Source organism: Triturus cristatus, chromosome 11 (genome assembly GCF_964204655.1).
Source record: "Triturus cristatus chromosome 11, aTriCri1.1, whole genome shotgun sequence".
Taxonomy (NCBI): domain Eukaryota; kingdom Metazoa; phylum Chordata; class Amphibia; order Caudata; family Salamandridae; genus Triturus; species Triturus cristatus.
This window is the reverse complement of record NC_140594.1, coordinates 404,246,337-404,263,158: the sequence shown is the minus strand read 5'-3', so window position 1 is coordinate 404,263,158 and position 16,822 is coordinate 404,246,337. Positions and strand designations below refer to the sequence as shown.

The following is a 16,822-nucleotide window of genomic DNA, read 5'->3' as shown; positions in this document are numbered from 1 at the left end:
GGACAGAAGGGCTGCACTTATGAATACTAGGTTTATTTATTTTTTTAAACCGGTCTAAACCAGAATTGTTAATTTGACAGTCCGGCACAGCACAATAAAGGACAGGCCTTTAAAGCTGGAAATGAGTTGGCCACACCTTAGGCTTGCCTCTGAGAGGTTGTAAGTAAGATGAGCCACAAGTCAAGCCCACATTACATATATATGACTCTTCTTAATCCAGACATTACATTCAGAAATAATGGTGTGCAGAGAAATCTGTTAACTTTCCAACAGACCAGGCTGAATCATCAGTTGGCCAACTTACATTGAAAAGAATCACACTCTAACAACTTAAATTGTAGGTTAGTTTGTTAATCAAACTCTCAAACATTTATTTTTATTTTAGGTGGGTGTAGTTATAACACTGCTAAAACTGCCTTCCCAATCTTGTAGGCAACAAAAAGCATGTTTTTTGGTATTTTGCAACAGACAACCTTGGAAGCATTTTGTAATTAAACCACTTCAATAGTAAAACACAAACTGGAAATGTATGATGTAGATAGCTGAAAATTCACAAAAGTGCAGGACATACTTATCCAATTTGAAGATGTGTGAATTACCAAGATGTATATCACATATATCGAGCAGCTCAGGGGTCACTGCACGCTTATGCGGCAGTAATCATGAGTTCGCATTTAAACTACAGTAGTTAAAGTTTCTGGTACAGTAAGGCTACTTATGATTGGAATCAAACAATGCAATAGGCCGTTTCACATTACAAGCATCCTTATGCCCCCTTAAGCAGTATATGACAGAAGCAACAACTTAATAATTAGATAACGGTCCTTTATCAGGGATGCTTCTAGGAAAATATCCAGAGTAAGAACTCATCTGCCCAAAATGCTCGACATCAATTTCTACACAGTTACGATTTTAATTCATCCTTGTAATGACCGCTTTTTTGTCCCAAATGCACAATTTCTTGAGTGTAGAATCTTCTTTTCAGGCGTCTGCTCCTAGAATCCATTTATTTATCCATTTTAAGGCTCAAGTGATACTATTTAGTGCTCTTTGAATTACATTTTTCCAATGACCGTAAGTGATCCCTGCATGGTGCAGAATGGTAATTTTTCAAGGCCTGCATAAACCTTTAGGGTATTTTATTTACTCCAGTGTTTTTTCAGATAATTTAAACACGGTCATTCCTTTTTTAATGTGTCTGTTTATGTGTTTACTTTGATGCTACCATTTTCGTATTGATAGTGTAAAGATCAAAATGTAATAGACTCGCGTGTTTTCAGGTTTTGCTCTTGCCATTAGCATACAAAGGCATGGTTGGTCTGACCCAAATAGTACAAGGACTGCCTCCCACCTGCTCATAAATCGGTTGGATGTGATGTCTGTAAAGTGCTGAACCTAGAGCAGTAAAGGGAAGGAAAATGACAATTCCAGCTTAAAAACAAAATCTCCATTGTGGGAAACTGTGTCCTTCCTCAATGAAAATGTAGAGGCTGAAAGTCCCTGTGAGGCGTTTCTTAGTTGGCCATGGTCTTATGGTTCTTCATCCAACGTTGAACTAACCATACTACAAAAAGAGAAGACACAGTAGAATCCAGTTTTTTGGGGGAAAAGTTTTCTGATTCTTCATTAACTCTTGAGGATACAGCCTTTTGTTAATTGGATTCCAGAGGTGCTGTAGGGCCCTGTGACATATGTGTCATCTGTCCGGATGCCCAGGGGCAGCCTTTCCACTTCCTTGGTGTTCATGAATTCACCTTCTTTGAACTCAAGAGGTTGAATTCCAGGAGAATTACTTTGAATAATCAAGGCGAAATTCTCCACTATCAAATAGTGTGTGCCGAAGATCCTTTCCATAGAGAACATTTTCATCAGATTCTAATCAGTCCCTGGATACCACAGGAGTTAATGCAGATTGCCTTGGCCTCCTGGTCTCTGGTTCACTTGCGAGGACAGTTTAACGATGAAGGCGAATGCAATACCCACAAGTATAAGCATGAGTCTGAGGAAGATTCTCATTCTGGAATGGATGTTTGGGAATGTTTTTCTTTCTATTTACAAAAGTAACTCTGCTAGCAAGAGTGTCACTGACTGTTGGCCATATTCCTTGTATAGTTTTTGTTCAGAGAATTGTTTGGGAATGGTGTACAACGTCTTGCTCTTTGAAAACTGGTATAATCCATATTTCACTGAAGGGAATTTCCATTTATTGATGCTCTTCCACATACCTGAATCTCGATTTTATTTTATACTTTCTTTTTACATTCTCTGGTTCAACTGAACTTAGGTGACAACGAGCCCTAAGTCATGGTTTACTTTAGCAGCAGAACAATGCGTTGTGACATATCCTATGCAAACATCAATGCCTCATGATGGTGAAAATATTGAAAGATTACCAATTACTGAGTAAAGTATGTTGCATGAGCCTCTTAGTACTACAAGTGACAGTTTCAAAACATCATTCCTAAATATGAGAGAGGATTTGGGGACCTTTCCACTTTCATTAAGTTTTTGCCAAGGGACAGTTAGCAAGGAGCCCCATACTTTCTATAGGAATATAAATCACAGCTCAGGAGGTTGTGTGAACTTCTATTGCTCCGACAGGTCCTGTTTCCTGAGCTGTTGGTATGTTAGACTGCATAGGCAATCTTGACTGAGTGCCTGATTCACAAAAGAGAGACTTATCTTGTATGGCCTAGATGTGATTCCCAAGATCAGACATTCCTAAGTTACTCATACATACATTCCATGCATGCAATGTTGCAGGATGTTTGTGTAACCTCATATGGTTTCATGGATGTTTTGATCTCGCCATTCCCAAGCGAGTAGCAGAGAAGTTCAGAGAAACACAGTGCAAATTAGGTTTATGCCAACTCAGGTGTAACTTGGCGGACATTCACAAACATTTTCAAGTTCATTTGCCACAGTACATCTAGATTATCCCTGATTGATTTGAGCACGAGTGGTACATAAGCAGTGGAGAAAAGTAAAGACATTTCATGGAGAATACTTTGTTAAAAGAAAAAAGGGAAATAGAATGTCAACCATTCATAGGTGTATTCAAAGCATGTCGGAATTGATGACAGTTTGTGAATTTGCTAGATGTCTAGCAAGCTCTAAAGGTACATGAGATGCATGTTTTGTAGTGATTGTGGTCTTGGATATTTGTTTAACGGAAGCCCAAAGAAAAGAGAATCAAACATTATAGCAAGATTAATGTCAACTTTGCATCGCAGAACACCAAAGGCTTTATAGGTGTTTGCCTGCATACAGAAGACACCCTACATTTTCAAACCCCATCATGGCCTACACATCCAGGTATAGTTCAGAAGCAAAATGGAAGGCACAGAACAAAAGTAAAATTGAAGCAAATGGAAGAGGTCATATGAGAGACAAGATATTACTATGCTGGCTTGCCTACATAAAGCACAAACTATCAATGAGTCCAGCACCACTGGGATCAGCTGATGTTTGTTGTGAGTCACCAGGGCACAATCACCTTTGCTCTGGTGGCTTTGGAAAAACAAAAGATCTCTAAACATTACTATGCCAAGTGCACAGGGCAGTATATGGTTGCACTCTTGGCTATCAAAGACCTTGCCTGTGTTCAACCACACCAAATTGACTTTCTCCCGGTACAGCCCGATGTAACAAATTTAGTGTAAGATCTTTGCATCTTCTAGTTTTGATGCTTTGAAATGCCCTCCGGATATTACAACCGGATTAAAGACCCACGTGATCCCCCTGCGTACAAGGAAACATTCTGCCCCTAACTCTACTAGTGTTTCCAACTTCAGCGGACCATAACCATATAGGCTGGCTTCATTAATAGGTACAATGTGACGAGAGGCACTTATGGGTTTGCCACTTCCAAAGCATTTTGATCATTTTAGCTCACCTATGGTTTCTACATGCTGAGCAGTTCAGACTCTACGCTGATTCCAAAGTTCTTGATTATTATGCCCTTCAGCAACAAGATTGAGCACACATATTGTCACAAGTGCCCTGGTCCCTATTTACAGTGCTCTGAGGCAGCCATAAATGCTGTGTATTGATTTCAAAAACCTTAAATGAGCTAAGTAGATAAGTAAAATAAGGGAATCGTCACAAAAACAGTTTTACAGTTCAAGTCTGTGTGGCTCGCCAAACGCCTTCCCTACTCACTAAGGGTAATGCAGAGTGTGGAAGAGTTGAGACTTTCTACATTATTTGAAAGATTAAGTATCCGGTATAGTGCAACTGGGTCACGGCATCTCAGTTTCACAGTTGCTTACTGACATTACCGTTTCAAAAGCATCACTGAAGGATAACCTCTTGAATAAAAAGTGCAGTTTCTTGTTTCAGGAGAGGCCAGAAAAGCAGGTCCAGTTGTGTTCACATTTGAAAGTGTCTACTTCACATAAAGACTAAATTAAATTGAGTTTTCAATGAGTTCTAGACTTAATGGTTTTGTATGTATATGATTAGATTTCTGGATGGTGACTGTAGAAGCAAGCATACCCATCTTAGAAGCTAAAATATTTTTATCCTTAGATCGTTACTATGCATAGATACATATTACAATATGGAAAATGGCTAGGAAAGTTTTTGGCATTTGTATAAGGGGAAGTACATTATCAGTGCAAAGCTTCACTGCTTTGTCTCAGATCGATGCCAATATTGTTCACAAAAATACATTTTAGAAGTGACAGAAGAAACCGGAATCATGGGCATCAATATCTTGGATTTAAGGAAACAGGACAACCATAGAAGCAACAGTGCACCTCTTACACAGCTGTGGCCTCACAAGAATTGAGGAAAGGTTTCCCATGTCATAGATTAAAAGGCTTAGGTGCTAGAGATAACGCTCAACTTCACTGAATAATGCTCCCACACTAAGCATACATCATAAAGCCTACTTTACACTGTGGTTCTCTTTATTATTGGTAAGGTACGCTAGATCTTAATCTGCAAATAAGTAGGCAGATGTGCTGAGGTTTTGCAAATATCCTACTATCAGACATATTTTGAAGTATCCAATTCACAGCTTTAATCAAAGGCAATCTTATACAGATTTGTTTTAAAAACAAAATAATTAAAAACAAAATAGAGAAAACAATATTATTCTACACAGTTACAGAGAGAAGACAATATCTAATCACCCTAGTTACAGACCTTATTATTATATGAACCTAGAACAGAAAAGCCTGGAAGGCATTGCGAAGAACTCCGCATTTACGTTTCTAACACGATTCTTATAGTAAACTCCTATTATAGATAATTTTGCATACTCTCTGAGGCAGTCCTATTACCTAGAAACTCGGTCTCATGACTCTGATGACAAGAGATGGAAATCTTCAGATTCTGATTAACCACCTATGTATGTGTAACAAGGTAAAGTAGCCTCATTCCTCAGTGCACCGTTATAGTGTTATCTCTTACCACTTCTGATTCCGCTGTAAAAATATGCGAATTTTCAGAAACCCCATATTAACTAAAATAAAGTTACCCAGCTGTCACACACAAACGCCTACAAGAAAATTGTGGGGAAAGTGAGCCTTGGGGTTCTGCCCACATTTGACAAAAGTTTGCTAATTTTGACGTCTTGTGTACATTCTTGTGAAAGTGCACCCACCCATTCTCCTGCCCTACCAAGTTCGACTTCCAGATTAAAGTAATTCAGTACTGGAGCTTTTCTATTTCAATGAAATAAAGTAGCTTCCATTATGATACTGACAATTTGTGCAGAATATGTTTTTGATTTTTATATGGAACCTGATTACAGATATAATACCACTGTGCTCGACAACTGATATGAGACGGCGAGCTTAACACATCTTGGGCAGTGTGATGTCACCAGGCAGTGCAATCTCCTTAATTTTCGCTTTTCCTTTGCTATGGAAAAACATTTGTCTTTACTTTTTTTTTCCCTGTGAAATTACTGGATGCCATGGATTACTCCACATATTATTGAGTAGAGCAAACTGCCTTAGTTAGGCAGAAGGACATTAGTGTGCCCCATCACATGGCACTCCCACTTCCACCTTGCTTTAAGAATATCTGATCTCCCTATTTAACTTCTTCTTTCACACAAATGTTGCTTCCTCATGCAGTTGTCCTAGAAATGTTCTATTATGGGCCTTTAGCTTGAGGAAGTGCCATTTATTTTCTGCCGTCCCTTTCAAGTTATTTTTCCAACTGTTGGTTTTTTCGCCAGGGTACTTGCCCCTCTTGAATCTCTTTTCCTTTTGGAAAAGGCAGCCTCTGGATTCTTGCTTCGGTCTTTGAGGTGTTTAAAATAGTCTTCTAGGCCATACCCGCAAATGTTTTTGTTGTTAGTAATTGAATCTGGAAGGGGACTGTAGCTAGCATTGCTATTGGTATGTTAGAAGTCAAGCGCATCTACCTCTGCTCTTTCTGTGTTTGCTAGTTGATCTTGAACATTTACTCGCATTGTGCAATATATTCTTAGCCTGTGTCAGGGTGCACACAACATCAACTCTCTATTATTGTTTTCTCTCCATTTTGCTTCCACCATGCAGCAGCTAAGAGTTTGCTTAACAAGAAAACCGACGGAGGCAAGGTAAGGGACTCCTACCACCATGACGATCCTTTCTGCCTTCTCCATTACTCAACAAGAAATCAAGGGGGTCGGATAGCTTTCAGCTGTCAGAGATTGGATGGTTACTTGTGAAAATATAGACAGAAAAAGGGCTTTGTTGTGAATTGAATTGTATGTCAAAATATTTGTATCACGATTTTGAAGTACAGTAGATATTTTGGCAATAGATTGTTTTACACCAACGTTTTTACACTCTGTTATTTCAGTCTATATTTTCTTGTGCTATCGTCCTGAGGGGTGTAGCTGTTGCTGAGGCTAGAGAGAGGTAGGGTCTGCTTCAGGGCAGCGGCCCCTCACTAAGGAATAGCAGTTATCTCCCCAAGCAGCAGCACAGGTCCCCCTATTGGATTTTTGGGCATGTACTGCTGCCTGGGGCTACTGCTGTTCCCTGGGGCCCTCCATTATGTTGGCTGCTCAATGGCATAGGTGCTACAAAGAGGGAATGGGTGTAATATCATCAATGTTAAAGCAAGGTTAAGCATGCAGAGACAACCCAGTAGGTGTATTTTATAGAAAAACGATTTCATGGAATACCATTACTGAGAAATAATTTCATCTAAACTGTTTAATGGAAATTTTCAGAATGAATGCTATTTACCTTTTCATAGGCATTCATAAGTATTCAAAAGCCAATTTCAACCACAAAGGGTGAATGTCTTTGTGGTTGAAATTGGCTTTTGAAAGCTTATTTTTTATATGCAAATACAATGGTAGAAGGTCTTACTTTCAGAAACAGTTTTGTTGGAGTTATTTAATGCAGTGCTTTAATAGGAGAACTGTGAAATAATATCTTTTACATTGTCAGGCAATTACTTCGTATGCTTTAAATTCGCTGACCCATCACCTCCCATAAGAATCCTCTATGGCTGACCCTCAGAATCCCTAAACACCATCAATTCCTGCCCCCTAAATCTCCTCATCAGTCCTACACTACACTCATTCCTGAAGCCTTAAAATCCTTTTTATCCCAAACATCCACCATACATGAACCATAAAATTACTCTTACCCCTAACTCCACCCATTCCGGAACCCTGAAAAATGTCCTTTCTACGCCTAAACCCCACCCATCCCAAACCCCTTAAAACCTCCCCGCACAACCAAACTCCACCCGTCCCTGAACCCTAAGAAAAATCATCACCTCCCTTCAACATCAGCCATTCATGACCCATGAGAACTCCTCATCACCCTATATGACTCATCCTAGAATCCTAAAAAACCCTTTCTAGATCTATACTCCACCCATTCCTAAAGACTTAAGACTACTCACCAGCCCAACACTCTGCCCATTCATGAACCCTAAAACCCCCTCAAGACCCTACACTCCACCCATCTCTAAATACTAAAAAACCCTTTCTATGCCCATACTCCAATTATTCATGACCCCTATAAACTAGGGGTGGGCGTTGCACAAAGATCCGCAAAATGGTAAAAAATCTCCGCGAACACGCAGAATTGTTTTTTCTGCCCGTTCACGGTGCTTTTTTCTGTTCGCGAACGCTGTTTGCGTTCTCGGCAGAGATATCTCGCAAACGCGCATTTTTAAAGCGCAAACAAGCAAAAAAATTCCACGGATCGCGGACTTTTTGGCAATTCCACATTCTCCGCGGAACGTGAAATTACCCAAGTTCCGCGAGCGGAACCGAATTTACCGCCCAGGCCTACAATAAACCCCTCATCACCTAAACATTATCCTGAAGCCTAAAACCCCACAGTACATTTTTCCTTAAAATGATCTTTCCTTTAAAATGTTTCCTTTAATTTTGGATTGGATGCCCCTACAACTTTTTCCATAGTCTCCAGCTCACACCTCAAATCCCCCCTCACCTGTTTTTTGTTGCATCTCTCAAAATATTCGTGGCCTTGTCACATTTGTAGACCAGAATTTAGTCACACTCCGATCTCTGTAGTATCTCCACATAGGTGGAGTTTTTTAAGCTACAGCACCCTTGGGAAAGAATATGGAAACAAAGCTTTTGAATTGTCTCATTGTACTGTTCTCAGACACTTGTTGAGTTCCTTTTGATTGGAGTGCAGTGATGACAGCCGTGATATGCCATGACTTCAGATCTTAAAATGACACCATTTTGAAATTGAGGTAAATGGTAACTTTAATATCACCAGTTTGTGGTGCAGGCGGTAAATTCACTGTTTGAAGATTCTGCATTAGCGGAGAAGCATTCAATTGAATTACTTCAGCCTGTTGATGATGGTGGTGGTAATTATGCTAGTGGAGTCCTCATGGACAGCGAACCTGCCAGTGACTAACTTTCCACCTTTTTCACAAGTCTGGGGTTTTACAGGAACCACTCACGTCCAATAAGACTCTTTCTATCATTTATGATGGAATTTTGTTCTATGATGCTTATCGTATTATCTACCCCTTTTTATTGCTTCTCTCTTTCAGCCTCAGACCAACAGCACCAAAAACAATGCCGGAGTGACCAGCCCTAAGGGATCCATTCCCCCAGCCACACTGGTACATATTTTTCCCTATCTTCACTTCTCAGCGATATAATGGTGTTGTGCAGGGAGGGCAACGGTCTTGGGTGAATTCAAGATATCTTTTTATGCAGGCCTTGGTTTCTGCTGAATGATGCACTAAGCAATCTGTCTGTGCCCTAGTACTAATGGAATGCCTGGTCTATTGCTTTGCTGAACAATAGCTAGCTATCTAGATGCTCTTCTGCAGTAGTAGTATTTCTGGCTAATTACGGTAGTAAAAATCCTTACCATTTCTGAAGAAGTATTGCTAAGTATTGCACTAAGTTTACATCATGAGATTATACTTTCCCCTATTTAAACTACATTCCTTATTTAGAGTAATGTCAACGGCAGCCCTCTGCACATTCCACTTTCTTAACTTGCTTTGACTTTCATTTCTGAAGAGTTCTGCACCTGTAGCCATGCTGGATCCCAGCATTTCAGCCTTTGTAGGCTCAAACCTCAGTTCAGTCTTTGTAAAGTTCTAGGATTAGAAGATAAACCATTTGACATACTATATACAGTTCTATCCCAATTACAATCTTGTGTTCATAGAGTTCTGAGGTCCATTTGAGCCACACCACGGTCCTGTACATTGATAGGAAATTATATAGGCTGATAGTCTAACTATGACCATTTCAAGCAGTATGTTATTTCCCTAAAAACGTCTAACTTTATTTGCCTCCGTGACTTGTCAACCACATCGATGGTTGCCTTTTTACTTGGTGCAAAGTGCTACAGGAATACTCTATAATAAATATTAAATATATCTGTATTTAATAGCCCTCTGGCTTGCCTGTGAGTACTCTTAGTTTATCATTGATATCCTCAGAAACCTTTGCTTTTTCAGTAACTTCCTGGATATTAAGAGGTGAGTCAGAGAGTACTTTTTATCTTATCCGGCACTATGTGACTTGCCATTGACTTGCATGGCCCTGTGCGACTTGAATGGTACTCTCTGGCTCAGGGAAGGGTGAAAAATGTCCTTGATAATCCATGACTTCCATTACACTCTTTAGCTTTCCAGTGACCTTTCTTTTGCTCTCTGGCTTTTCTGTGGATTTCTGAAATGCTGTTTATTGTTGAGTTAAAAAAGGTCTTTGACCTTAAAGCGATTTGGGGAGAGCGTATTCTGCTCACCTACAGAGGAAATTCTTACATTGTACAGGACATTGGCAACGCTCATTCTCCAGCATTGGATTTTTCATATATTGACATGCTTGAATCCTTCTCTGTCTTCAGGATGAGTATTTCCAGTAACTTTAAATAGCATTAAACAGTGCTAAAATAGCTATCGCTCTCAACAACAGAGTTTGTTTAGTAACATATCCACCTCATTTGACACAACTCTAATGTCTGAAAATCAGGCGAAAGTACTGAGCTCTCCGTCTCCTCCTAGAGGCCCTCATATTTCAGATTTCTACTACAAGTCATGAATCGGGGAATCATATAGAAGACCTTGCTCTAACCAGTATTTGATGTTATATTGGATACTTTTGAATCTTTATTTCATCCTCCCTGGATTTCTGCCAGTTCTTACTTCAACTGTTAAGACACTGAGTTGTTTTATGGGATTTTAGAGATTAACACCTCAGGACTGGCCCTGGGGACCACAAACTGTCACCATCTGCCTCAATGGCTGAGAAAGAACAAGGATCTCTCTTTAAATCCGCTTAGATTGTAGTCAAAGAAAGATCTACACTGATGATCCTTGTGATCACTGCAATCACTGCCTTTATCCAACTCAAAGCCTCTCGCTGCGACATATATAAAACAGTTTGCTCAAAGATGCTTAAAAAGGGGGTTAACTTTTTTTACCAGAAGGGAAGAAAATCTCCCTTATTTGGGTATGAATCCAGGAAAGTGGCACAGAAAAGGAAGCAGGGGGAACTTCTTCAGTTGGGATTTATAATCCAATGCATACAACTGCATTGACAACCTAGGTGAAAATGGGGCTCACTGTTGACTGCAATAGCCAGCTCGTCAATGATTACAACATTGATGACACCGTCAACAACTGAAATTACTTTGCATACTTTAACTTTCCCACAGTCCTAACTGAAGAATTTTGTGCACCCTTCTTTGCAAATACTCCTTTCAGAACTGAAGGATGTTTATAGTGACCAGGAGCAAGTGTGGGGCATCCTACAGTCCCACACAGTTAAATTTATGCCATGTACCAGATTATGAAGAGGAGTCTTATGAAGAGGAAGAGCTAAAGGAGCATGAATATCAACCTCTGCATTTTGCAAGGAAAGGGCACTCTAGCAGCTATGACCAACCCTACCCATGACATCCCTACAAGGACCCACTAATGATGCAGGTGCCATTGTCATTCATGAACATGTTTCAAGAGATGCTGGACAATTTTCAGTGGTAACTTCAACAGCCACCACAACCCCCAGCCTTACCGCCTCACCCTCTTCCTTGGGTGCAAATACCACCATTGCCACCTCCTTCGCAGGAGATACCTGTCCCTCCAACCTCCACTCTTCCCACCGACACCTTGGTACCTGATGGAACAGGAAAAACTTGTAACTCTGACCAGATTTCAGATGGGGAAGAAGAGGTCAAACTTTTTGTGAAGGACAGGATAAAAAAAGAGCGCTGGGACTATATTCTCCCTAGAGCTGTGATGAATCACTAGCACAGCCGTATTCACCCCCATAGTACTTTGCCTGTTTTCATGCCCTCATGGAAAGAGCAGTGAAAACGTATGACCTTTCCTTGACTTCTGTAGAACAGCAATGATTCATATATGATTTTAAGGTGTAATCTTGCAAAACGACTAAATTAATACTGATTCTTAGATTTGTTTATATCAGCCTCCGTTTCGGTAGCTTTTGACTTAACCTTCTTCAGATCAATTATTTCTCATTCAGCCATCCAGGCAGAGGCCACCCTCTATTCAGGCAAGGCCTTGTCCGTTGACTGCCTGTATCTTTTTCTGCAACATTAAAGCTAAGTGTCCACTCCAGAGCAGAGCTCTGCCCAAAGAATTGCCCATAAAGGTGCTAAATAAATGCTGAGGTTAAAACTGTGGCCTGCAGCTAGCCGTTACTTAGAAGCTTTCCAGTCAAATCCACCACTGACTAAGCGATCTGGTGATATTCTCAGTGATTCTACTCTAGTTGACAGCTTCCTCATCTAAAGTTACCTTATTGATAAAGACCTCCACATCATCAATACCTGTATCCTTTTTTATTGGACCCTTGTAAACAGCACTTCTTTTGACGACCTCCTCAACTCCAAAATCGCTGTTGACGAACATAATTGTATCTGTTTCTTCTGTGTCTCGGTTCACCTTAGACCTTCCAGTTACGTTGTTAGTGTCCTATACATTTCCCATCAAGGTATTACCAGCATCTCCTCCAAAGATCCAGGACACTCATGTGGAAGAGGAAGGTGTTCAATCTGGCGATGACAGTCCTTTTGGGTGCACGTACAGCCATGCCCACCAAAATTCCAAGTGTTTGGAGGATGAAATTCCCGACCAGAATATTCAATATTCTGTACATTGTCACATTCTAATAATGTCCTATCGTCATTAGGATGAGAGTTGAGGTTGGCAATAACGCCACCTACGTTATGACAAACACTATGACCCATACTTAGAGGATGACTCATACAATTAAGACTTGTAACATGAACAGCCCACAATGAAGGTCCAGGTGGTTTTCCAGCATTGGCTCTTTCATATATTCACATACTTTGAATCATTGCCTGGTGTCAGTCTGGGAATCTCCAGTAACTTTAAACAGCAATAAACCGGATTAAAATGCCATAGACCTCAATGACCATGTTTGGTGGGCAGCACATCCACCTCACTTGAGACAACCCAAACTTCAGCCAATTACATGGAAGTGGTGCAGTCTCCTACTCTCCCTAGTGGCCACCAAGGCTCATCTTTCTACTGAACATTGTGTGTGAGGGAGCCTTCTACAGAAGCTCCGCTCTAATCTGTGTGTAACCTTATCCTAGTTACATCTTGAGGACTTCTCAGATGTTCCCTGGACCTCAGTCAGCCCTAACATCAGCTTTCAGCATATTATGAGGAGTCTTTTTTTTTTTTTTAGCAAATTCTCCATTTACTGGACCAAGGGGACCCTTTCTTGTCACCAACTGCCATTATGACTGACCAGGAAAAGAGAGGTCTCTTTTTGTCCTGCTATGATAGTGGACAAATGAAGATGTACACTTACGATTCTCATGATCAGTGTATTTATTGTCTTTATTCAGCATACAAGGCATCTCACTGAGATATTTGTAGGACTTTTCCTTCCAAGACGTTGAAGAATAGAGAAAGGAAGTTGATACTATTAGAGAAGAATAAAATTCCTCCTCCACCTCTTCAACGATCACCTCACCAGTGAAGTTCATTGTAGCTACATCGTTGACAATAACTGCACCATCAATGACCAGATCCTTTTCAAACTACACCACTACTGGCTGTACCTCAAATGAACATAATCTCACTGTCAACAGCCTTCTGATGATTTTTGAGTTTCTCTGGCATGCCGTAGTGGTGGAGAAGTTTCCAAAGGGTCTCTCTGTCAACATTGTCTAATGTCTTCTCGATGAAGTTGACATAGAGGGGGGAGTTCCACTCAATTAACTGCTCGATGATGCGCAGTGTTGGAATCTGGTCTGTGCTGAATCTTTCTTTGCGGAGGTCAGCTTGCTGGTCTGCAACTAACTGTCAACATGATCTGTGATTATGTCAAGATGACTCTGTTGAACACTTGGCCTGGGGTTGATAGAAGCGTTATGCTGCTGTAGTTTGTGCAGTTAATCAGATCACCTTCCTTGAGGATCTTGATGAGATATCCCTCCTTCCAGTCAGATGGCACCTTTTCCGTTTCCCAGATCTTTCCAAATTTGGGGTAGAGCATGCCTACTGATGTTTCAATGTCTGCCTTCAGTGTCTCTGCAGGAACATTGTCAGGTCCTGCTCCCTTTCCATTTCTCAGTTGTCTGTTGGCTTGACCTATTTCTTCCTTGGTTGATCTGCTGCAGTTGATTAGAAAGTCCTTGTCAGCTGGCTGTATGTCTGGTGGAGACTGCTGCATGGGCTGGTTCATCAGTCCTTCAAAGTGCTCCACTCATCTTCATTGTTGGACTTTGTTACCCATGATTGTCTTCCCAGCTTTTTCTTTAACAGATCTTTCGGGCTTGCTGTCTCTGCAGGAGAGTTTCCTTGTTATGTTGTAGGGTTCTTTCAAACCAAGATCATACTTTTTAACAGCAACCTAAAACCAATCCCTTTGTGTGGAGCAGAAACTTGGAGGACGACAGTTGCCACCACCAACAAAATCCTCCAAATCCGTTCGCCAAACTCCATCAGCAACAACAACCTTATGATGGCAGAAGCCTTTTCCTTCTTTGTCAATGAACCGCAACCAAATACTTCATACAGACTTGACATCTTTGCACTTACATCAGCCTAGCTCCTGAACACAATGAGTTTGCAGATTTGAGGAGCCCACAAGACTGCAAGGAAATTCTCCCTAAGGTCAGAGCAGATTCTGCGAACAAACCTTATCAACTTAAATGGAAATGTTTCTGTTTATGGTGTCAAAAGTTCACCCAGTATTTGCACCACCAGAGCATATTCTGCCCTATCTGCTACATTTAGAGAAGACTGGTTGGATTCATACTTAAATTAAAGTACAATTGACAGCAATAACAAGATTTAGAAGAGTATATTGTTTGCCATCTTTATGGCCAAGTAGAACTATCAAATATTTTTAAAGAGCTTTTTAGAGTCTTTCCTCCTATAAAACTGCCTCCTCCACATTGGAAGCTTAATATAGTGCTCTCACAATTGATATTGATGACTCCATTCAAATCCATTCAGAAAGACTAGATGAAATTTCTGTCATGCGAAGTGGCGCTGTTATTAGCCTTGACATGTGTCTGAGGAGAGTTAGTGAAATCCAGATTTTCACAATCAAAGAACCATTTCTACAGTTTGGAGAGGATTGAGTGATTTTAGGACCAACCCACGATTCCTTCCGAAGGTTCCGACAGACTTCCATCTTAATCCATTGTTCTAAAGACATTCTTTCCATATTCACAGGATGTAAGACCTAGATCATTAAATATATTAGAAGTCAACAGATGTCTAAAATTCTATTTACACTAAAATTGGACCAGTTTCCACTCTCCAAACAGAGTATTGCACGTTGGATTGCTACAGCTATCCAGGTTTGTCATCGTAAAACTGGAAGACCTGTTAGCCAAGGTATGAGCACACTCTACAAAAGCATCTCTACGTCCACTGCGCGTTTTGACTGTGTCTCTTCAGAAAATTTGTAGAGGAGCTACATGGAAGAGCAGACACACGTCTACACAGCACCACTGCTTGAATTCAGCAGTGCAGAAAGATGCGGCAATGGGACAAGCAGTGTTCTGTCATTTATTTCAATAAGATGAGGCGCTTTGTTCCATTATCCCACCATCTGGTATTATTTCATTAATAATTATGATTGTGCATCTTTTAACTACTAACTATTCTGATTCAATCATGTGAATCTATGAAAGTTCCAATTCTTGAAAAGAAAATAAGTCACTTATCTGTAACTGTGGTTCTCCAGTATTGGCATCTTTCATAGATTCCGTGAGAGGCTCGCCTTATATGCATATTGTTGTGCTTCAGAATCTGAGGGAGGGAAGCCTCTGAGGGGATTATTCTACAGGGTGCTGCAGCTGGAATGGCTGGAGTCTGGGTCTCATTCATTAACGTGGATGAGATACTGAAATTAATGTTTCCTAGTCCTTCTAGACTTTGGGTCTCATTAATTAACGTGGGTAAGATACTAAAATTAATGTTTCCTAGTCCTTCTAGACTATGGAAAACACTGTACTGCTTGCTATTATAACATGGGACTCCCTCTTCGACAGGGAATGATTCAAGTATCTGAATCTATTGAAGATGCCAATACTGGAGAACCACAGTTACAGGTAAGTAACTTAGTGGTATATGTACAAAAGCTTTTTGCATTTCTTAACGGGCTGACTCGCAATTTAGGTCCGTTAAGAAATGCAAAACAGCCTTTCCAAATGAACAAAGGCAGATCGGGAATTGCAAAATGTGATTTCTATCCAGTAGAAATAGCATTTTGCGATTCCCTAAATAGGAGATTGCAAATTTGTGATTTCCTAAGCATGTGTACAACACATTTCCTAAATGTGAAATGGGCGCTTTACATGTGCACCACTTTTTGGGGGGTGGCTTAGGCTAATAGGTTTTTCATTTGCTAATTTGTGGTTTTCTATTAGGAAATCGCAAATTTGGAAATGCAAAACCATTTGTTCCTATGGGCCACAAATGGTTTAGGATTTCCTAAAAAGCAATACTCTGTACGAATCGCTATTTGGAAATCGCTATTTTTGTACATCACATTTTCCATTTCCCAAATAGCGATTTCTTGGATTCACTATTTAGGAAATACAAAATGGCAATTTCGTAAAAGTGGCCCCTCTTTGCTTCTCCATAGCTTATTTCAGTAAAGGTGAGTCTGCTTACAACTTTATGCAGTAATGTATTGCCTGCAAAGCTATTCTGATTCAAGCATATGAATATATGAAAGATTCAATATTCACATGAAATCCTCCCTCCACCCAAGTCATAGGGTCACATTTATTATACATACTCCTTACACTTGTGCTATGAAATCTATGCCATGGTGGCATCTCGGGGGGAGTAGGAGAGCTCAGCACTTTAACTTCATTGGCTGAAC

The 16,822-nt window shown here is 40.3% G+C and overlaps 1 protein-coding gene across 50 annotated transcripts in view; it reads left to right on the top strand.

Annotated features, from left to right (window-relative positions):
• The window catches only part of CAMK2B (calcium/calmodulin dependent protein kinase II beta), a 925,878-nt gene that overhangs the window by 711,957 nt on the left and 197,099 nt on the right, over window positions 1-16,822 (top strand). For 38 of the 50 annotated variants that reach the window (XM_085635972.1, XM_085635963.1, XM_085635953.1 and 35 more), the window contains 2 exons: window positions 6,519-6,559; window positions 9,004-9,075. In XM_085635972.1, coding sequence (XP_085492098.1) covers window positions 6,519-6,559; window positions 9,004-9,075 — 113 coding nt within the window. The remainder of the gene's footprint in view (window positions 1-6,518; window positions 6,560-9,003; window positions 9,076-16,822) is intronic. The other 12 variants (XM_085635969.1, XM_085635966.1, XM_085635921.1 and 9 more) reach the window with 1 other exon arrangement.